At 49.2% G+C, this 22,848-nt stretch overlaps 2 protein-coding genes across 10 annotated transcripts in view; both read right to left on the bottom strand.

Moving 5' to 3' along the window:
• Window positions 1-13,744, bottom strand: part of TMEM268 (transmembrane protein 268) — a 34,038-nt gene extending 20,294 nt beyond the window's left edge. Inside the window, exons 1-4 of one of the 9 annotated variants that reach the window (XM_034664383.1) lie at window positions 11,272-13,744; window positions 11,055-11,162; window positions 7,332-10,443; window positions 1,573-1,760 (exon numbers count right to left, since the gene is read on the bottom strand). In XM_034664383.1, coding sequence (XP_034520274.1) covers window positions 1,573-1,760; window positions 7,332-7,393 — 250 coding nt within the window. In that variant the 5' untranslated portion in view covers window positions 7,394-10,443; window positions 11,055-11,162; window positions 11,272-13,744. Of the gene's footprint in view, window positions 1-1,572; window positions 1,761-5,843; window positions 6,026-7,331 lie in introns of those variants that run through there. The other 8 variants (XM_034664381.1, XM_034664379.1, XM_034664380.1 and 5 more) reach the window with 8 other exon arrangements.
• Window positions 13,745-13,894: 150 nt separating this feature from the next.
• ATP6V1G1 (ATPase H+ transporting V1 subunit G1) lies at window positions 13,895-21,821 on the bottom strand. The gene is made up of 3 exons (XM_002915775.4): window positions 21,638-21,821; window positions 17,849-17,949; window positions 13,895-14,715 (listed from the first exon to the last, which is right to left on the bottom strand). Exons 1-3 carry the CDS (start codon window positions 21,717-21,719, stop codon window positions 14,542-14,544), a joined length of 357 nt encoding a protein of 118 aa, XP_002915821.1. The 5' UTR covers window positions 21,720-21,821; the 3' UTR covers window positions 13,895-14,541.
• Window positions 21,822-22,848: the final 1,027 nt, after the last annotated feature.

The following is a 22,848-nucleotide window of genomic DNA, read 5'->3' as shown; positions in this document are numbered from 1 at the left end:
AAACATCAACTGCTCCCCTAGCCTGGCTCTTTGCACCCCGAGAAACATGCCTGCCCCAGCAATGCGAAGACTTTTTGCCTGGTCTTTATTTGCCTTTTAAACCAGGCTCCTGGATTCTTGACAATAATCTCTTTCATCTGTTCCTTAGAGTGGGAACAGCAAGTCTCTACTTAGAGATACTTTTTTTACACCTAGATAAGAAAAAGAACTTGAGAAGCTACCAAAGAAGTGGGCACGCACACAAGCGTGTACACATGTGCATGTGTGTGCTTGTGTGCGTGTGCGCACACGTGCCTGCGTGTGTGTGTGTGTGTGTGTGTGTGTGTGTGTGTGTGTGGCAGGGAGCAATTTTCTACAAAGGAGCAAGAACTGGCTTGCCAAAAACCAGTGGAGCAGTGTCTTCAAGTTCTAAAGCAAATTATTTCATCCCATTTTGTGTGTGTGCACACGCATGTGCGTGGGTGTGCATGTGCACGTGTGTGGGTATGTAAACTGCTTCCCCAATACCAGCAGTAGTAAAAGAAACCCTTGTTTTTTTGACAGAGAGAGACACTGAAAGAGAGCACAAGCAGGGGCAGTGGGAGAGGGAGAAGCAGGCCTCCCCCCCACAAGCAGGGAGCCCGCTGCGGGGCTCGATCTCAGGACCCTGGGATCACGACCCAAGCCGAGGGTAGACGCTTAATGACTGAGCCACCCAGGCACCCCAAAATCCTTGTTTTTGGGTAGTCAAGTTTCAAATCATCTAAGTAACCAGCCACAATTCGATATGCCTACACCCAGCCTCCCATTCATTCTGTTCACTCAACAAAATATTTACTGAGCGTCTACTATGGGCCAAGCCTGTGCCAGGAGCTGCAGATGCAGGGATGAACAAGACAACAGAGCCCCTGCTCTCACGGAGCTGACAATCTAGTGGGGAAGCTGGACATTCAACACTTTATGACACAGGTCGTTATTTCATTACAGACTACAATAAGTGCTGTGGGGAGAAGCAGGAATATATCAGAGTCCTGACTTAGGATTCCCCAAGGAACGGATATCTGAACTGAGCTCTGAAGCAGGACTAGAAACTAATCAGAGGAATGGAGGCAAGGAAAGAGCATGACAAGCAGAAGAAACAGCAGATGCAAAGGCCCTGAGGCAGGACAGCATGCCAGGAACAGAGAAGAGGGGCAGCAGGAGCCGCTAAGGCAGCCCTCGCAAGTTGGTGATTGACAGATCTTCACACTAAGCCTTGTGGGAAACACTGAAGCAGAAAGCGACATGGTTTGTTCTGCATTTTTAAAAGCTTTCTCTAAATGCCATATAAATGGAAGAGGCAAGGAGGCGAGATCAGCTAGGAAGATTCCGTGGCAGGGGTCCAAGCAGAAGGTGACAGAGACTAGGTCTAACAAGATGGGGATAGAGAGAATGGGTAGAAATGACAGACTGGCCTGCAAGTGTATCCCAAAATGCCCATCCTTAGCCAAAGGCCGTTCTGTGCCCTCCACTCCCCTCCCTTCCATTGTGTTGTGTGAGTCCAGCTCCCCATCCTGGGGAGAGGGGAAGGGGAAAAAGGGGTCATGACCTTACCTTGCCCCCAGCCCGGAGGACTCCCTCCAGGCAAGGCACTCCAGCCAGGAGAGGAGGTGGACAACGGGCTGGGTGCCCCGCTGGGGCCCACTTGTGGTTCACAGGCCATAGCAGAGAGCCAGCTGGGCTCTACTTCCCCTTCTTGGAGCTGTGGTTCATTCTGGAGCGGCCAACGCAGCTTTGCTTGCCTTCGGAAAACAGCACAAGAAAGAACTTCAGGCCTGGGCAGGCTGGGCTCCTTGGCCTCTCCAAGGCCAAAGTCCTCCCAAGGCCAGAGAGAGCCACAGAGCGTCCTTCCACTGCCTTTGCTCTTTCCGTCATGCTGAGGGACATTCTTAGGAGTGAAGAAGAAAGAAAACCCTCCTCCAAGGGCGAACTGAAAACTTCCCTCTGGTCTTGGGTCTTCTCCAGCTCAGACACATCCACGTACTCACCAGGAACTCATGAACTGAGCAGGCCCTTCTCCCAGGCATCTGGGATTTCCGTTCCCTTACCGAGAGCGCCCCACGCACCCCAGGCAACCAGGTGCAGGACCAGTATATTCATCACGGGAAGCCTTGTTTATGCAAAGGATCTCAAAGAGCTTCCCAGAAGACATTACAGAATACAAATGAAAAACAATCAGCATGGTGGGGAATACAGATTACAAAAACAATAATAATAACAACAACAACCATGAAAGACAAAAATACTCAACTATTCAGGCAATCAGGGTCCCTAGCAGAGGCAGCGAAGTCTCTGCTGAAGAGCATGGGCTCCAGGTTTGGACTAATCAGCGTAAACAACACTTCTACTAGCTACTAGTTATGTAAACTTGGGCAAGTGGTTTAGCTTCCACGAGATTTAGCTCCCTATTCTCAAACGATGGCATCTTCCCCACAAGGCGGCTACATACAAAGCACAGACAAGGGCAAGTGCAACAAAGGAGGCATCCTGCAAATACTGGCTCTTGCTGTTTAGAGGTTTGGCACAGTGGCCATGCCTGAGCCAAGAATTTGGTTTGGAGCTTCCAGGCGGCCAAAGCAAAAAGAGAAATACTGTCAGTGACGCAGAAGTGGTTCCTGTTATTTATAAGGAGACAAGAAACAGGGGGGTGAGGAAAGCAATGCATCTTGCCGGCATCTAGCTCCGAAAGACCTTGGAAATGCTTTTTCCAAAGCCCTGGGAGCTGGGTCAGTGACAGCGCAGTGGACGTGATCAGGACCCTGAGACATTCGTCCGTAAAGCGGAAATGTCCTTCATGGGGATTTTCTTGAGGCCCAAGCGGAGTCTCCAGTGCCACACAGTCTGGCTGGAGCCTGCACACTTATTCCTTCTGTTACGTGTCCACCTAGGGCCCTGAGAATCACCCGTCGCCAAGGAAAACCACGCCTGAGCCCCTGGGACGACACGCCAGCCTGGCTGACCGTCTTGGTGGAAAGTGCAGTGGAATTGGGTTTTGCTGCCGTGGTTCCCGATGCTGGTTGAAAACAAGTGTCCAGTCGGCCCACATCTGCTCCCAAGCTGGCCCGAGGGCTGACCACCACTGCGCCGGTCCCCTAACAAGGGGAGCCTGACTCCCATTCCCCCACTGCCCTCCATTTCTCCCTTAAAAAGGACAGGCTACACAATTTGTGGGGCCCAGTACATAATGAAAATGTGGGGTCCCTTGTTCAAAAATGTGGAGAATTTCAAGATGGTGACAGCAGAGCATTCCACCAGGGGAGGGGGTGGCTTTCTAAGTGGGGAGCCCGTGTGACCGAGCAGCTGCAGGCACCTGGAGCCCGCTGTGACTTTAAGCTCCAGAAGATTGCTTGGGAGCCCCCGCCACCAACCACGAACACACAAAAATGAGCCGTTGGCTACCAAGTATCGCACGCCTGCCCCCGTACCCAGCTCTGGGGCCAGAAAGCAACAAAATGTCATGAAAAAGCAAGGACTCAAACACCAAAGAGCCTGGATCTGAATCCCTGCTCAGCCCTCCACACGCTCTGTGGCAAGGTACTTAACTCCCTGAGCCTTGCTGTCTGTAAAACAGCTTCAGGGAGTCCCACCCAGCACAGGGGTCGCAGGGATAACGGAAGGAGACACAGGGACGACATCCAGGACCCTGCTCACCCAACAGGCTTCTTGCCTCAGAAGGAGAGAAAACTGAGAGGCAAAGATGTAAAGAAACCAGCCCATGGTGGGGTGGCTGGGAGCTATAGGTCTAAGAGGGGAACCCAGGCCAAGTGGCTCCAGAGTCCAAGTCCATAATTCCTAGACCCTGAGCCTCGGGACCCAAGTCTGGCTGTCTCTGAGCCTGTTCTTTAAGCCACCTTTAAAAAAGAAAGAAAGAAGAAAAAGAAAGAAAGAAAGAAAGAAAAGAAAGAAAGAAAGAAAGAAAGAAAGAAAGAAAGAAAGAAAGGAAGGAAGGAAGAAAGAAGAGTGGGTTGAGGGAGGCCACCTCTTCCAGGTGCCACATACAACAAACCCCTGCTGGCTTCTGAGATCCCCTCTCCCCCTCCCCTGGCCCAAGGCCTGCCCAAAGCAGGCATTCCCAAATACTGCTGAACATTCACCAGTCAACTGCACCACCCCTTACTTCCTTCCTCTTAGCTTGCACCCCCAAGAGGCATAAAAGCAACAACAACAGCCCAAGAAAGGCTGCCCTGCAGTTGGCAATCTCAACAATCTCAGAAGCCCTTCCCTGCCTCCTCTGCTCGCCTCCTGGGCCCACAAGGCAAATATAATCCTTAGGCCCATTTCCCAGACAAGAAAACCCAGTTTTCCCAGACATCCCAGGGGTGTCATAGCTAGCAGCCTGCAGCCCAGAGAAGCTGTACTGGAGTCTCAGAGAGGCCCGTGGAACCCAAGAGCCCACCCTCCCTCCCCTCCTCCAGGCAGGAGGGACCACCCACAAGTTGGAGCTGCCCAGATATCCGACCCCCGTGAAAGTTTCCATGAACTGCAAAATCCCACAACTAGGCATCATCTTGGAGAAGAAATCCCAGCACCCCAGTTGGCCCAAGTAGCCTCCTGCAAAGTCTCGACCGGAATTCATTCATTCATCTGAAATAACGAGTCATGGTTAAAAAGCACCTGTACAGTCCTGCACTTTCCCACCCGTGTCATCTGGAGCAAGTTACTTAACTCTCTCTGCCTTGGTTTCTTTACATGTAAAGGGAGATAATACGGTAACCGAGGCTAAAACAGTTCACGCATGTAAATCACTCAGAGCAGCACTGGACAAACAGGAATCACCCAAGGAATACAGTTGTTACTCTTTTTACTCCACAAACATTCCCTTAGAACCTTGAAGTGCTAGGCCCTGTGCTTTCTCAACTCAAACGCCAAAAATAAAATCTAAAGTCCTCAGTCAAAAAATAAATAAACAATAAAGTCCTTGGTCAGCCCTCCCTGCCGGGGATCCCATCTGGTGGGAAAGATGAACTCAGAAAAAAGAGAAAAAAGAGACAATGACCAAACAAGGCAGTAGGAGGGAGCAGGCAGTACCCTGGGGTGGGAGAAAGGCTTTGCAAAGGTGGCAGTGAGAGAAGGGACTGCCAAGTAGAGAGAGGTACAGACCAGAGGCGAGGATGGGCCCGGGGAGGGCCCTCTGCACTCACCCTGCAGCCCCTGGTCCAACCTGGAGGCTGCAAAGGGTGGAAGGGGCGTTGGCAACACTGGCCTTGGGCGGACGTGGACCCATCACCCTCCAGTGTGTCCTGGGCCCGCCATTCTGCTCAGCCCTGCACCAGCCCCAGGGGACTTGGGAGACAGAACCAGACACCGGGGTGGAGGCAGAGCCAGCAAGTGAGCACAGCCCTGAGGCTCCTGCAACTAACTGGTCATCCACTCCCCGGTTTCCTTAGTTTCCTTTGCTGATTCTGCATTTTAACCAGACCTTCCAGTCATGCTTCTTTTTTAATTAGCTGGTGAGCCCCTGCAAAGGAAGATATCCATAAGGCCCTGAGCAAAGGTCTCCATTTCTGGAGACAGAACGCCCGATCTCCCCAGGAACCGTGTGCCTCACTGGGATGGACGTGCGAGAGAGAGCAAGAAAGATCTTACAGTTTTCACAAATCAGGTTTTGTTTTTGTTCAATTGGAAAGCCCCAACAAAAAGCCATACAAGGGCCGGTCACAGAAGTTTTAGGGAGGAAAAGCCTTGAAAGACAATGGGTCCTAGCTCTCCATTTTGCAGATGAGGAAATTAAGACCCAGAAATGAAAGTGAACTATCCAAGGTCAAAGAGCCAGCCCAGGACGGAGTCCGAGCGGAACAGGGTTCATTCGGGATGTCCCACCACACCTGGCCTTGGCCTTGGGCAGCTGTCTCACCCCAGTCTCTGCCTTCAAGTCCTCTCCGGAGTCTGCTGCCCCGGGGCTCCTTCTCCCCGGAAATCCCCGCCCCCGGCCCCCGGCCCCGGCGCCCCAGGAGCCGCCCGAGAGCCGCTCCCACGCCCGACACGCACGGAAACACGGCCCCAGGCGCACGGACAGCCGGGCTGCGCCGTCGCCGCCGACCCCAGGCCGGGAGGGGACGCCCAGGGGGCCGCGCCGCTCCAATCTGGGNGCTCCTGGGGCCCAGAGGGAAACCTGCTCCCTTGCATCAGCCGGGCGCCCTCGGGGCCGCCGGGAAGCGCCTCCGCGCCCGCCGACCACGTGCACGCCCCTGGGGCCCGCGGGGACCCGGGCAGCCCCTCCCGAGCCTCCGCACCTGGGGTCTCCCGCCCGTCTAACACAGGCGGGGCAGCCGGCGGAGGCGGCGGGCTGGGGACCAGAAACTTCTCAGGGACTTGGTCGTTAATGAAAAATCCTCCGTGCATCACGATAAAGAGCGTCAGGCTACCTGAGCTCCAAGCCAATTCTGACCGCTTTTCAGATCCCCAATCAAGTCGTTCACCTCTCGGTGTCAACAGAACCATTTCACGGGACTGTGTAAAGCTCTGATGTATGTCTGTATGACGTGCTCACAACCGCCAGACACAGGATAGCTGCACCCGCGACATTGGCTGACGCGCCCACCTGCACCACTTGGGACTCAGAGGGGTCTACGGGGAAAAGTGCCCCTCTCCACCCACGCCCCGGGAACACGCGAACCTAGTGAATTTTTCCATGGTTTCCTGGCATTCACCTCATGCGAGAACACTCCGCTCTGCCTCCCTTCCAAGGGGTCCATAAACCTCCACGTATTGTAGGAAGGCGCTTTCTTTCCTGGAGGACACACAGCGTTCCCGCTGGCTCCCAGGCCTGGCTAGGATGGTCAGAACCACAGTGCTGCTACATGCCACAGCCTGCGTTTCTGCAAGTGGACTTGCTGAGTCAGAATGGGTGCATTTTTAATTTCAATGGATGTTGCCAAATTGCTGGGGGCCTCTGAGGCCACAGGACTTGGTTGGCTGTGGCCCAGCCAGAGGCAGAGGTGACGTGCTTGGGGGCAGCGAGCAGGGATTGAGGAACAGAGCGGCGGATCCTGTCCAGGTGCCCTCATTCACCAGGCAAGTGAGGATCCAGGCAGGAGGTAACTAGAGATGAAGTTCATTCGTTTATTCAGCAACAGAGGACACTGGGTGCCTGTTAAGTGCCAGGCATTGTACTGGGCAGCAGCGAACATGTGACGAAAGATCCCTATTTAATGTGTCTGATTTCCTAAAACATGATTTGGGGGCATGGGAGCAAGAGCCCTGTGGGATACTGAAGCTTTACTAACTGCTGATGGGACACCGAAAGGGATCTTTTGACGGGTGTGTGGCCCTGTCGGCACCCATCCAAATCCCACCTCTCCAGCAAGGCCCACCTATTCCATGAAGCTGGATAGCGTCCTCCTGCCTCTCCTGCCAGGCGACCTTGACTCCGCATTCTCACTGCATCAGTCCCTTAAGAACTTCCGTGCAGACACATCCGTCTTCTTTGCTGGGGAGGCACAGCAGACGTGGGCCTTTGGAACTGGCCATCCAGGCTCCATCACTTACTGGCACGTGAACTTGCACAGGTGGGCTCACCCCTCTGAGCTTCTGTTCCTTCCTTTACGGAAGGAGAACGCTATCTCCTCAACCGAGTGATGGGAAGACTTAGAGGATGAAGTACAGGACAGAAAGTCTTCGGTGAATTGAGCTGCACCCTGGGACAGCCAGGCAAAGTGCCTCTCACATCTCTGAGATTTCAGCACCAGGGAAGTCCTGGCACCAGGGCATGAAGGAGTAGGGGCCCCCCACAAACAGAGAAAGGTGAATAAAATCCAGGAAACGGCGAGTAAAATCTAGTCAAGCTCTCTGAGGAGCAGGCTTCAGTAGCAATATCTTGATGGGTTCTCTAGGCTCTATGTGGTGAGCCCACGCCGGGCCCTGCCCCAGCCTACCCTGGGCTCATGTTTACCCGCTCTCCCCCCAACCCCAAAACTCCCTAAGTTCCAAGAACACAGAGCACTTCTCAGTTCCTCCTAAACCCCATGCCCTCTCTCACTTCCAGTTCTCAGCAGTTGCCATCCCTCTCCATCTGGAAAGGAGCCCCAAACCCCAGTCCACCTCAACACCTGACTGGTGGACACATCCTCAGGTCTCAGGGGAAAGGGCCCTTCTTCTGGGAACCCGTTCCTGTCCCAGGCCCCGGCCAGTACCCTCCCCCACCCCCCGTTCTCATAGGCATCCTTGTTTAGCCTACAGACACACCAAGCACATGATGTAGTCATTGGTCAGTGTCCCCTTCCCCAGAAAAGAAGAAACCTTCGGCGCATAGGGCTGCTTCTGCCTCGGCTCCCAGCCGTCCCCCGGCGCCCGGCCCTCAGGATCTGCCACACGCATCTGAAGTAGTGAATGAAGAGCTGTGAATGAAATCATCAGGGCTTCAGCTACAGATAAATCCAAATAAGCACAGGCCCCAGCCAAAGCCACCATTACTCAGCAGTTGCACCATCTGTCTTGCCGTGTTTGCAAGGGTTACAGACGCGTGTCTGAGGGCTGCTGCCGACTCTCTGCCAACCTGGATGCAGCGAGAAGGAATGAAGCTCTTCCCAGCCTGGCAGAATCTTCCAGTGTGGCAGCAGATGGACCCAGGGGGCCTCAGAGCCGCTGGGTGAGTGTGAGTGAAAAAACAAAGCAGAGGAATTAGATCTTGTTTTTGAAACTGGGCTGCATGTTATATAGATTCACCGACTTCCTGACTCTTGAAGCACTTAAGATGATGCCATGGCCTGAACAGTTTGAACTAAATCACACAGAGATTCGGGTCGGGAAGCCAGACAGACCCGGGTTCAAGTCCAGGTTGTGCCACTAATTGGTTCTGTGACCTTGGGCAAGCGACTTTATCGCTGCGCGCCTCAGTCTCCTAATGTGTAACTGGGAATAATAATACCTGATCTCAGAGAGACGGTGGGAGAATTCGATTGTGTATACAAAACGCCTGGAATTTTTCCTGGTATAAAATTGACGTTCGTAAATGTGAGCTATTTTTAAAATTATTTCCAAAGCATGCCTGACAGAATTTTCCTTGGCTAACGACTCCATTACGTTGATTTGAAATCTTGGATGCCGCGTTGCACAGTGAGCTCTCCACTACGAGACCTACACAATATAGGTCAACAGCATGTGGGTGCTTAGACGAAACACACAGCTGTCCTTGTCAGGAGGTGTGCGGCCAATAAGACCAGTCACATGCTGTTTGTCGGGAAACTGGGTCAAAACCAGAAGAAATACTCTGAATTCCTGTCAGGAAGGCCTGGGGTGTCAGGCATCTGTTTTCTACAACGCGCAGGAAAGCAAAAGCCGTGGATGGGTACAAAGAGAATAAAAGAGGGCGAGCTCACATCTGGTTGGGAGAGAGGGGAGCAGTTGCAAGTACTCAGGCTTTAAACTAGAGAGCTCCACCCTCTCGTCTTTTTACCCTTGAAAACCTCACAACGGTAGCCAACCCAGTCACGTTCTTGGAACAACCAGCCTGGCTTCGCCCTTAATCTTATCTTCAGCTGCGGCCACATGTTCCAGAATGCTGCCACTATACCCTTGGTAAGTTACTTTCAAGTAGGAGGAAAGGGGGGGCTGTGTGCCCCCGGCCCTCCAAGCTCAGCCACCCCCCTCACTCATCCCCTCCAAACACAGGGAGCTATGGCCTTGAACTGACATTTGACCCACAAGCCAGTGTCATTTGAAGTTTTTCAAAAGCCAGAGATGATAGATGTTGACATGATCTGGCAGCTTCCTCTCCCGGAACCACTGGCCAAATCTTTCAGTAAAGACTGTGCCTCTCCTGCCTCTTAAGAGCAGCCTCCACAGGGGAAGGGGAGTGGGAGGGAGCAAAACTGGAGCCGCCTGCCTGTGTGGAAGCTCTTTCAGTAATTTCAGGGCCACTGAAGTGGTAGATCAGTTGACAGGAGAAAAACACTGAGACCTGCCAGATTGTCCCTGAAGGAGAGAAAAAGTACAAAAGGTGAAAGATGAGGAGCAAGCCAGACTCATCCAAGCAGGTCCTTTTCTTCGAGCGGCTCCCATTGACCTCTGGTAGCATCAGTCTCCTGGCGTGGAAAACCAAATGTGCCAAGAACGTTAGATACAGGCTTTGAAGCTTTGGGAGGCTGAGTACTCCACCCACCATAGTCTTGGGAAAGAGACTGGGGCAGAGCAGGGGTTTTCCCTTGCAGCCTTCAAGGCTGATCCCACTGGACTTGATGCCCACTCTGTCACTTCCTTGCTCTGTGACCTTGAAGCCTTCTAGAAGCCTCTCTGGGCCTCAGCTTTCCCATGCATGGAAGTGGGATCCACAGCCTAAACTGCAGGGCTGTTGTATGTTGACCTAAGGACCTGGAACACAGGCTCCCTCTCTTGAAGCACACAGAGATTCCACACAACATACTGCCTCACCTTTCAGAAACTCAGTGGGAGGGAGCAGAACGTGGGAATGGCACATCTTCAGGGAATCTGTAGATATTACACATAAGGTCTGACTTTCTAGAAGCCATTTTACACTTTTTTTTTTAAGATTTTATTTATTTATTTGACAGAGATAGAGACAGCCAGCAAGAGAGGGAACACAAGCAGGGGGAGTGGGAGAAGCAGGCTCATAGCGGAGGAGCCTGATGTGGGGCTCAATCCCACAATGCCGGGATCATGCTCTGAGCCGAAGGCAGACGCTTAACCGCTGTGCCACCCAGGCGCCCCTCGTGCCACCCAGGCGCCCCCATTTTACGCCTTCTATCAAGAACTTAAGTGGGTCTGAGCTGTGGCACCAGACAGAATGGTCAGAGTTTCTGTGCTTGTAATGGACAATGCTGAGGGCATCCTTCTCTCTAGACAATGGGTTCACATGACACGAAATTGCCCGGAGGAGGGGCGCCTGGCTGGCTCAGTCAGTAGAGCATGCGACTTTTGACCTCAGGGTCATGATTTCAAGCCTCATGCTGAGCAGGGGGCCTACTTAAAACTTAAAAAAAAAAAAAAAGAAATTGCCCAGAGGAGCAATTAATCCAGGATGTGAGAGATGTAAAGGGAAAAGGATTACATAGGTGAGAAGCGTCAAAGGGGAGACCCACCTGCTCGGCGCCAAGCGCAGGCAGTGGTGAAACAGATGCTGGGCTAGACCGCCCGTCGCAGTCTTGGCTCCAGCTCTGCTCATCCTTGCAACCTCCCTGCGTCGTAGCCTGCAAAACGAAGTCGCTATGAGGATTAGTTAACAGCCGTGCAGTTCTCAGAACATCAGCCAGCACGGAGAACGCTGTTAACAACCGCAGCAGACATTTTTTGACTCACCGAATATCCGAATATCCCTGGGCTCTCCCTTCTTAGACTCCTTGCAGTTAGGTCGGTTCATGTGACCCACGCTGGTCAATGGGCTCAGAACAAATGTCACACGTCATTTCAGGACTGAAGCGTGTAAGAGCTGGTGCCTGTTTGCCAACCTGTCCTTTCCCTGCCTCTGCCATCGTGGAAACCACGTGCTAAGATGGTAGAGCGGCAAAGTGGAAGTAAACTGAGTCACTGACACTGCAGGAGGACACCTGCCTGCAGTCACCAAACTTGTATCCAACATTCTAAGAAATAAACCTTTGTTACGCCACTGGGATTTCAGTGTATTCTATCCTGACCAATAACAGCTAGTATTAGACATGTAAATCAAGGATGATTAAGAGGGGAAAAGGACAAGTTTTAGAAAATTAGGAAACATCTGCAGAGTACCTGGAATGTTCCAGGAATCATGGGTGGTACTTTCGTTTTTAAGAATTCTGTTGTTGCTGCAGGAGAGTGGTTCCTAACTGGGGAGTGGTCTGGGCCCCCAAGGCACATCTGACAATGGAGGTATTTTTGGTTGTCACAGCTGAAGGGATACTACTGGCATCCAGTGGGTAGAGGCCGGGGACACTGCTGAAGGACCCTGTAAAGAGCACAAAAAGCAACCCTCCATTGCAGCCCAGACTCCGTCTTCTGAGATTAAAGACCAGTACCAGTTTCTTATGACTTCTGTATATACAAGTACAGGCACGTGAATACCCTTTTCTTAGGCTCCATGGGAACAAGTCGCACACTCTTCTACATACATACGTACCTTGGAGTTCGTTCCATGTCAGAACCAACATCATCTGCCTTAGTGGTCGAAGAAGCAAACAGAAGCTAGCTTCTCGTGTCAGGCCATAATGGAAGGGCCTCCCCAAGGGAGATTTTAAAACATTATAGTCCTGGCCGCACTTCCAGAGATGGATTCAACTGGCCTAGGACACAAACACCCACTATTTTCCCTGAGGACCCATCAAGCTTGAAGGCTAGAGCTAATCCCCCCATTTGTGCTCTGGCTCCTGCAGCCTCCAGACCCCTCAGGGATCTCATTCCACCCAGGTGTTCTCCGGTCTCACTCCCTCTATTCCCTCCCCTACCCACATTCTCACCCCCCCTTAAACCACCTCCACCATCCGCCACTACTGCCACTCTTCCCGCCTTCTCTTCACAGGCAAGTCTCTCCATTCGCTCGACATTCCATTTACTCTTCAGACCATTTAGCTTCCTCTCCCCCAGATCACCAAGCTCTTTTCAGGCCTTATCTTTCCTCTCAACTGACCCTAGATCACACTTCTGAAGTACTTCCTTATGTCGCTTCTTCAACTTTACCACCATCAGCTGGTTGGCTGGAAGTGAACAATCAGGCAGAATGTATGTAAGTACAGCCCTATGCACCCAGGATAAAAACACTGGTGGCAAACAAGTTAGATGCCGAGGCTAAACTGGTGAATGCAGGTGTTGCTTCTTCATGGTCCTCCAGTTTGGGAAATCCGTATTTGCAGTAGGCAGAGATGGGAGTTTGCTGCACTCAGCAACACCAGGAGTCAAGTCCTAACAAAACTGGGTACAGTGTGGAACACTTTAAGGGGGAGAGGTTTATTAGATAGCCAAACCAAAATAGTAAATACGCAATTGAAAACATCATCTATAGAGCTCAGGAGAGAGAAGCTGATATAAACTTGGGTCTTTGACAGAGATGGTATTTAAAGCCATGAAAAGAATGTGGGTTTCAGTAAGGGAATGAGCGTAAAGAAGTCCAAGAACAAATCCCTGGGAAAAGGTTAGAACTAAAGCAAGAGACAGAGGCGCAAGGTAGCACATCACTGCAGAACGAAGCTAAGAAAGTGGTTCAAGAAGAATGGTCAACCCTGTCAAACAGGACTGAAAGTCAAGTGGGAAGATTGGACCTCTCGATCTGGCCATCACTGCTAACCTTGACAGGCGCTTCAGTGGAGTGGCAAGCCCGACTGGAGTGCTTTCACAGTCAAAACTGGAAAAGCTCATATGGAAAACTCTTTTGAGGAATCATACTATAAAAAGGAACAGTAACTAGAGACAGACATGGCCTGAAAATAAAAAGGAACAGTAACTAGAGACAGACATGGCCTGAGACCCATCCTGAGTCTCATAAAACGTGATTTTTTTGAAGGGCATCTAATACTCTCATACTTTTTCAGAACAAGCAAGGAAATCCCAGTGTTCTCTTGCAACTGTTTCTATCTACTATTTTTCAGACTTTCGGCTAATAGTCACAAAGCATTTAACTCTTAAGAGCTAGTGTGAAGTTCCTATAGGTATTACACATACCATTTAGCCCACCAGGGAGGAAATATGCTCGGTAAACTTGCACAAGGCTGCCCCAGTCCAGGGTGCTCTAGAGAAAAGGCAAACTGCAGACTTACTACTGGCTGGATGCTGTTGAGTGAAATCACAAGTGATTTCCTTCCTGCTAAGATACATACCACAAATATTTTCTAACTATGTACGCGCAAATGCATATGTGCTACATGTGCTAATTTAATTTCCTAAGTAAAGTTCTGCAAAACAACTGGGTCAAAGTGCACTCTGCATTATCAAAAAGGATGAACCAGAGCAGGGGAAATGCATGACAAAGTCTTTACTTTTAAATGATTATCAGTACACCAAGTAATAACATGTAACAAGTTCTTGAATTCTATCATCTAATAATTTTGATTAAGAGTAACTAAAAGCAGCCTGAACAATATATACTAGTATTTGTTGTTTTACCCTTAGCCAAAAAGGACTATTTTAAGGCTGGCTGCTGCCTCACACAAGTTACAAGTAACTATTTACTACTTTTTCATAGATAAAGCCCCTGACCTTCAAGAAAGCTTTAGGGAAAAAAAATATTTAATCCCTTTCTTTCTTTAAACAAAATGTTTTGTTCTTGGTTTTTGTGTGGTTTTTTTTTTTTTTTTTTTACTACATCTAAGAAAGAAAAAGTACTGATATGTTGCTTGAGCTAAAAGGCATGGGAAAACAGAGAACGTATACACATTAAATTTCTAAGAAATATGAGGTAAAAGGAGAAAATCTTTGGGTAAGCTCTACGTTTGTACAAAGCAGCTAGATTTGCTACTCTCCAAAAGTGAAGGCTCTACTACATAATATACAGAAATAATTTAATGCCTTTTCACAAGGATGTAACTACTCAAGCTTTGCTGAAGCTTCGTATTCCACGAAGGCATCTAAAATGCCAATCTGCACGCAGAGCCGCTCCTTCCTCCCCTACCCACTTATGCGGTAGTTTTCATGGATTTCCGGCCGGATGTCACAGACAAAGGCCAGGAGGTTATCCAGGACTTCATCCCTGTTCTGCTGGAAGTACTTCTGGAGGACGGTCATCTTCTCCTGGGTCTCCTTCTCCACTTCAGTGCTGCAGCTGCCATGGGATCCCAGAGCCTGGAGTCGGGGGCAAGGACACACAGGGAAGGTCAGGTCGGCACTCCGGCTGGCCAGCTTCCCTAGTTCTGGAGAAACCCAGTCTCATCGGTGAATACAAATAATCAGCAACTGGCAATGCAACCTTGCGATTGAAGAGCATGTGGGAAGGTGGTGTTCCCGGTTAACGGGAACAAAAACTGAGGCAAATGCTTTGGTGACCAACCTTCAACCATCCATCAAAAGGTAAATTGCACAGCATTTCCATGACTCAGAAATTACCCCGGAGAGCAATATATTCGCTCTCTCTGGAGTCTAATGTATAGCCTTACCGAAGACTGGAATGAATGCAAAAAGCCAACACCGAGGACTGGCTAAACAAATTATGGTGCATCTATACCAGAGAACATTCTCAGCTGTAAAGAAAGATAAAGTAGATGTGTGCAGCAAGACGGAATGAACTGTAAAATATGCAGTTTAAGGGGAAAAAAGCAAGATATAAAATGGTGTCAGTGTGGTTAGTAAATGTGTTTCCTTGTGTGGTTTTAAAAAGGAGAGATAAATGGTGGTATATATTTAAAAAAAAAAAAAACCTCTTAAAAAAATAAACACAAAGGATGCAGGAGGAACACACAGTTTCACCACTACTGGTCCATGTTCTAGCTCTTACATTCAGCAGCAGATTCACCAGTATTATGAATACAGGCATCTATTCTTTCAAATATAAATATTCTAGCAGAATATGCAGCAACTATTAATAGCGACAGTTTCTGCGGAGGACTGCAGGTCTGGGTGGGAGGGAGACTAACTTCACTGTTGCCCTATTTTACTGCTTGAATTTTTTGCCATATTCATGTCTTACCCTTTCAATCTCCATTCACAATTTAACACACACCGACAGATAAATTTTATTTTTATCCTCAGTCTTCACAGTATGGCCAGCTCTCTGTCAAGTTTATGCCTACTTCGTTAGAATGATTTTTTTTTTTTTAAATAACTGTAAGCCCTTTATTAACAAGTCAATAACAAAGGGAGAAAGCTGTAAAAATATTTTTCTTGGAGGCCCCGGAGGGGCAGGCACTGTCAGAACTTACCAGGCCAGGGAAGGAAATCCAGCCAGGGGCTGAACGGAGGTCAGGGCCCTTCTAGGGAGCAGCTGGCCCAGGGCGCTGAGAGGGGGGATGGCTTGGACCTCAGGCAGGGACTGTGCAAATGCTGAGGCCACTCAGCGAGTGATGGGGTGAGGGGTTCCCGGAGGAAGCCCAGAGCACCCTGTTCCCCTACATGGCACACACTTGTGTCCTCGTGAGAGCCAGCCAGCGCCTACATGCAGCTTACAGACAGACAGCAGAAGGAGGGGTCCCCCAGCAGGAATGGGGGAGGGGAGGGCTCATCCCAGAGCCTGAGGAAAGAGCTTAGGGAAGTCCTCCTATCAGGGTCTTGAAGACAAAACTTTTGTGTGTCTGACCCCCTCTATCTTCTAACCTGCTCTTGCCTCTTTACGGATGTATTAACTATATCCCTTCCTAGCTGTCCACACACAACAGCGCGCAAGAAGAAAGCCCTCTCTCACAGGTCACCTAGTCCTCCATAACCGGTACGGAGGCCACCACTCCCCTTGGGGAACATGCAAAGATTCTAACCCACGTTTCCTCAATTCAACCTTAGGACTCTTCATACTTTATTGTAACTGTTCATATTGGCAAAATAGAGGGGCACGTTAGCTCAGTTGCTAATTCTTATTTTTAAAGGTTCAAAACCCTACTGGGAGTGAGGGGTAGGGGAAGAGGGACACTACCTCTGTTCTGTGAATATAAACTGTATACCAGGCCTCAGTCAGTTGTGTCCAAGCTGAAGGGGTTACACTGAACACTGCTAGGAAACCTCAGAGCTCATGCTTGCACCCACAGCACCGCTCCCATCTCTACAAGCAACTGCAGCATCGACATACAAATAAGCCGAGGCAACTGCCCTGACGAGAGGGCTTCCACACTGTTTTGTGGGCAATCTGACGGTTGACGGCACCAATCTCCCCAGTTCAAGAGTCAGAGACATTTCAAGTTTTAATAGCACCGGGACAGTCCAGTGCAAAGATGAAGGACACTTTTGCTACTTACTGCAACGAGGGAGGCATGTGCCTTTAATCACAGGACTTGGGCCTGGGAGGGCGTGTGCCCGGAACCAGTGAAGGCTACAAGGGAGAACTTGAGAATGAAGCCCACAAAGACAGGGGCAGAGTTGAGAGATGGAAATAATGTCCTGAGAGCATTACTGAAGCTCCTAGATCAAAATAAAGTTAGCCTTTCACCTGGGTCTTTAATTACATAAGCCAATGAATTCCATTCTGTGTAAAACCAGTTTGAATTGGTTTCTGTCACCTGTATCCAAGAGTCCTGCTAGAGTTTCTTTTCTCTGTGAAGCCCTCCTCCATCCTTTCCCCTTTCCAGAATTCCTGCTTCGTGATCTGTTGTTGCACTCTTATTGCACACATCTGCTGCAAAGTGTCTCCACCATACTGGGTGGGCTCCTGCTGATGGAGGTTATGACCACCACAGCCCTTCTCACGGCTGTGGGTCTGCATGACTATCCTTTTATTACTGAGTCTCCCTGACCATCAGACTATTTAAGCTAAGCTCCATAAGGCAGGGACCGTGTCTATTTCTGTTCACAGCTGATCCCCTGGCATCTGGCACAGGTTAACAAGTTCAATACACATTTGTGAAATGACTGAGTAAGTGAAGACTAGGACTCAAAGTTAGTTAAAAACTGATTATCTAGGGGCGCCTGGGTGGCACAGGGGTTAAGCGTCTGCCTTTGGCTCAGGGCATAATCCCGACGTTATGGAATCGAGCCCCACATCAGGCTCCTCCGAAATGAGCCTGCTTCTTCCTCTCTCAGTCCCCCTGCTTGCATTCCCTCTCTCGCTGGCTGTCTCTATCCCTGTCAAATAAATAAATAAAATCTTTAAAAAAAAAAAACAAAACAAAACTGATTATCTAGGAGACTCAGCCTGGACATCCAATAGCCAAATTTTCAAATTTCAACCAGAATCATAACCTCCAAGCTCTGTTGTATATTTTGAGAGCCTGGGGAAACGGGAAGAAGAGGAAAGCCTCAGGAAACTAAAGCAGTAATGAATATAAACCGGGCCCACCGCAGCTTCCTTGGCCTTGAACTCCTTCTCTCTTTGCAGGCGGTATTGTTCAATTTCAGCCTGAGCTTCTTCTTTGGCCTGCTTCAGCCTCCGGTTCTTTCCTGTTTTCAAAGGAAAAAGCTACATCAAAAAGTGGTTAAAAGACAAGGAGAAGAGGAAGCAGAGACTCAGATGGTAAATTCTAACAGTAAACAAGAAAAAAAAAGTTTTAAAGGTACAGTCCCAAGAGACACACACAGGAAAGAGGGAATTCAGAGCTAACGGACAATATAGGTTCCTGCCTCCTCCAGGCTGTACTTAATTAGGAAATGACTTGGTAAAGAGGACCATCTTCCATAACTACAGAACGTAAATGATAGACACATTCTGGAATGTGTCAGAATATTCTCTCTCTCTCCACTATAAGAACCAAGACAAAATGGGGGACATTAGCCATCTGGAGAACTCTTCCTCCTAAGAAGTAAACAGCTAGTGGAGCTCTGCTTAGGAGCTGAGCAAGGAGACTAATATGCTCCTAAGAGACATCAACCTAAAATGTAACTAATGAAACAGATGATGTAATATTGGAAACTAAAAACCATGCCTGTGCACAAGAAAGTAAGTAATGAAAGGGTTCTGGGAAGGAATCCTGAATGGGGAGCACTGGATGGTTAAGACTGCACAAGCATCTAAGAAGTGAGGAGAGGTCCTCTGGTTTCTTGAAGAGAATAAACATACAGCTGAAAAAACTCTCTAGGTGCCATCAGAGCCTGTATGAAAACAGACCACGAGACCAATCAGCACATATTCTTTTCTTTGAATCTTTGCTCACTGATCAAACCTCTCAGATACCCACATTGCGGGGGGAGAGGGGGAAGAGTCTTAGATGGCCCAACCTGGGCATTTATTTAATTTAGAGCATAAGACATCCTGCATCTAAAAGTAAGCTTTGTTAGACATCACTGTTTATCAATTTCCCAAATCCCACTCAACCCACGGGGATGAATGAAACTGAATCTAACCTCCCACTTCCTAATGCAGAACAGGATCTGGATGTATAATGACCCCACGACATCAACACTCCATGATGTCTCTGGTAAGGCAATCAACAGCTCTCTCTCTAAGCACCCAGAGACTATTTCTGCAAGTGTATTTTACTCCAGTCTTATTCAGGGCCTACTGCTCCACGTGAGCCTACTTCTACCCCTGTCCTCCACATGCCATCCTCCTCACCATCTATATTCAAAGCTGTATTTCAAAGCCAAAGATCTTTTCCAAACCAACAATATACAAATGATATTTATGGCTCAAATATTATGCTAGCCCCACATAATTTCACAATACCACTCTCCTCGTCACTCCCAATTCCCACAGGTCTCTGAATTAAGATAAAATCACTCTTTGCCCGTCAGATATCTTCAAAGTTCAATTCTGACAGACTTCTCTGAAAACCAAAAATATATATTTGAACAGAAAATCATGTTTCTTTTAAACCTTATTTTTCAGGGAGTCAATATTTTGTTTTACTCCATTGAAACAAACTAACACAATTAAGTTTTACGGTCCAAAACAATGATTTCATGAAAAACGTAGGTTGGACCATTTTGTCACATCATGCACTGCCTCTTCCCAATTCTTAATGGGCAAGTTAACCATAACCACAGATCAAGAAAAGCAGTGATTCTTTTCAAACTGTAGTTCTTGTCAATACTTCTGTTCCTAATTTCTGCAAATTCTGAAATGTATACCAGCCATAAACTCACTCCTTTAAAACAGATTCATTCAGTAAATATGGAATAGCTATCTGAGATATACAAGACCACGCACCAAGCTTGATGAGACAAGGAAAAATGTAAAACGTGATCCCTACCTCCAAGACACTCAGAATTATTTTCTTTTAAATAATGTCAGTTCCTTTTTTTTTTAAGGATTTTATTTATTTATTCGAAAGAGAGAGCAAAGCAGGGAGAGTAGCAGGCAAAGGGAGAGGGAGAAGCAGGCTCCCCGCTGAGCAGGGAGCCCAATGTGGGGCTCGATCCCAGGGTCCTGGGATCATAACCTGAGATGAAGGCAGATGCTTAACGACTGAGCCACCCAGGCGCCCCACTCAGAATTATTCTCACCATATTCCAAGTGTTTGTTCCTGCACCTCCCCCAAATAATCTCACATGGTTCCCAAACGGACACAACTTCTGTTACTAATGAGCCATCACAGGACAAACTCTGACAAGTCATTCTGGAAATACTTTATCAAGAGCATGGAGAGAAATAGTCTGTGAAGAACACAGAAATTTCCAGTCACCAGAGCAAGAATAAAAGGCTTGTTCCCATCTCCAGCTCCCTCAAAGAAAGTTTTTCCTATGAAACACAGAGCATCACACAGCCCCTAATCCAGAAAGTACAAGAGCCATGCTTGAAATCTACTTGGGTGTGGGATGAAAGTATAAGACTTAAAACAGGAGAAGCACCAAGGAATCACTAAGATTAATAGTTCTTGCTATTTTATCCTTGCATGGACAAAGAGACCACTAGGCCACTGTGCTGCTTCCCAGGGTATGGTCAAATCATTTCTCTAAGCCTCACTTCACCCATCTGTATAATAGGGATAGAAATACCTATCTCGCCAGATGGGAAAATGAATACATACAGCTGAATTACACACAGTCCCTGTAATCCAGGAGTTTAGTCTAGTGACTGCGCCATATAAAGAAACAAGTTATTGCACAGCGATGACAGAAATAAGCTCTTAGGAAGGACTCCTGGCTTAGCCCGAGAGGACAAGGCAGGGAAGGCTTCCTGGAAGAACTGCTTGCTGCCTACATTTTGAGATCTGAAGGGCGACTAAGTGTTAGAGAAAAGACAGTGGAAACTAGGGAAAAGCACTTCCAAGCAGAGAAAAGAGCTGTGCAAAGCCCTGCAGGTGAAATAAGGCATCACTATGAAGGAATCTGGCCTTCATTCTGCGGGCACTAAACGTTTGTTGACTGTAAAGGCGGTGGGGGAGTCCTACTTGCATCCCGGGGGGGGGGGGGCTCTGACTGAAGTGGGGAGAATGGACTTGAAGGAGGAGGCGATCTTCTCCCACTCACCAGTCTAGATTAGATCCACCTGTGAAGTTCTTGAGCAACCTTACATTTCTCAACTCTAGCCCTCCTGTCACCTGCAACTAACCCACCCAGTATCTGCCTCCTTCACTGGGATCTAAATACCGTGCTGATGGAGACACTGGTGCAAGGCGTCTGGCACATATTAACCGCATTTAAAGAAAATTTTTTTTTAAAGAAACTAACGAATCGGGCTGGTACCGGAGCTTCAGAAAATCTAGTGTCCCGGACTAAGATGCTAGCTGTAGGGATGGGGGAAAGTGAACAGCCATAAACACCTTGGCGACCGACTAAACGTGACGAACAAGAGAAGGAGACGTGGCAAAGAGAACTCTGTTTCTAGACTGAGCAACAGCGTGGATGGTAGCTCTGTACACTGAGAGCAACCCAAAGGAGCAAGCGACGGGGAAAGACGACGAGTTCCGTTTGAACAGCCCACGTCACACGCCTCCCAGGCCCCAAGAAGGTCATCCACGTACTATTGTTTCCTCGCCCTATCTACTACCCCGCATCGCAGCTTCCAGACGACCTAAAAGCCTTCCGGAGCCTCAGATCCAGAGAGCTTCCAGACACACAAGCTTCCGCGACTGTCACCACCCTCTCCACACGGCAGTTTTGGGGGCCTCATCCACCTCCCACCTCCCGCGCGGCCTGGCCGCGTTCTCCGCACCCGCGCCACGCCTGGTCGCCCCATCCCGAAACTCACGCTTGCGGGCCTCCGACACCTTCTCGGCGGCCCGCTTCTCGGCCTGCAGGAGCTGCTGGATGCCCTGCGACTGGCTGGCCATGGCGGCGGCGACTCTGAGGCCGAGAGAAGCGGCCTAAATCGGTTCGAGCGGGTGCCTCGGGTCAGCTGACCCAGACGCCCAGGATCTGCGCCTGCGCCCTGCGCCTGCGCCCCGCCCACCGTCACGTGACGAACGCAGCGCCGCGTCAGCTGATTGCACTGGGCGTCTGGTGACAAGAGCGGGAAGGGGAGGGACGGGGATGGAGGGGCAGAGCGCCGCGGCTGCGCCTGCGCAGGACCTGGCTTCTGTCTTCCACCCCACCCCACTCAGCCGCGTTCTCCTTGAATGGCGCCCGTACCTTGGCTGGTTCTGTTGCTGTGGCCGCGCTGCCATGTCGTTATTGCTATAATCCCTCATTTTGCAACATGGTCGCATTAAGGTCGGGAGTGAAGGAGTCAGGCCAAAACACAAATAGCTTCCCCGATTTTGCACTCTGTTTTACTCTATCTCCCCTTTCTGGAATGTTCCTTGACGCTTAAATGTATTAGGAGGCACGTTAGGAAAATTCTTACAGGCGCGGGGGATAGAGGTGGATTGGGAATAAGGTACGTGGAGACAGATCTGCCATTAATCTGCCGTGTCATTTGGGGGAGGATGCTTTCCCTCTCTCTACTCCAGTTCAGGGTCGAGTTGGACTATTTTCCATAAATATTTGATGAATGCCTGCTATGATCCTACACCACTGTTGATAGTGAGGAAATAGCAGAGAGCAAGACAAAGTCCCTGGTAGAGTGCATGGTTGATGGACCAAAAAAAAAAAAAAAAAATTGCAAACTGAAAAAGTAATGAAGGAAAAATGCAGAGCACTTTAAGAAAAGGGGGATGTGGAGGTGCTTGTGAAGGCTTTTCCACAGAAGTGGCATTTAAAATGACATCAATAGAGTAAGAAGTTAGCCAGGAAAAGATAGTGTGGGATAGTGGGGAGTTAGGGTTGATTAGTGGAAAAGGACCAGCACGTGTGGATTTGGGGGAAGCAATTTGGCACAGAGATATCCCCTAGCACACCAGGGAGATAGGAAGCCAGTAGTAAAGTTTACAATAGGACAGGTACTGCCCTAAACACTTGACTTGCTCCTGACAGCAACTCTAAGTCATGTTATTAACTCCTTTCTATAATAACCAAACTGAA

Source organism: Ailuropoda melanoleuca, chromosome 7 (assembly GCF_002007445.2).
Source record: "Ailuropoda melanoleuca isolate Jingjing chromosome 7, ASM200744v2, whole genome shotgun sequence".
NCBI lineage: Eukaryota > Metazoa > Chordata > Mammalia > Carnivora > Ursidae > Ailuropoda > Ailuropoda melanoleuca.
Note: the sequence above shows the minus strand (reverse complement) of the source record. Positions and strands in the feature narration are given on the sequence as shown.

What these genes read in the sequence shown, in the direction of transcription:
- ATP6V1G1 (XM_002915775.4), bottom strand. Translation starts at nt 21,719, where the DNA reads ATGGCCAGCCAGTCGCAGGGCATCCAGCAGCTCCTGCAGGCCGAGAAG. An exon ending in GGTGTCGGAGGCCCGCAAGC is followed by an intron (nt 17,950 to 21,637) that starts GTGAGTTTCGGG and finishes CTTTGAAAACAG; the next exon opens with GAAAGAACCGGAGGCTGAAG. An exon ending in TCAAGGCCAAGGAAGCTGCG is followed by an intron (nt 14,716 to 17,848) that starts GTGGGCCCGGTT and finishes CCCCGACTCCAG; the next exon opens with GCTCTGGGATCCCATGGCAG.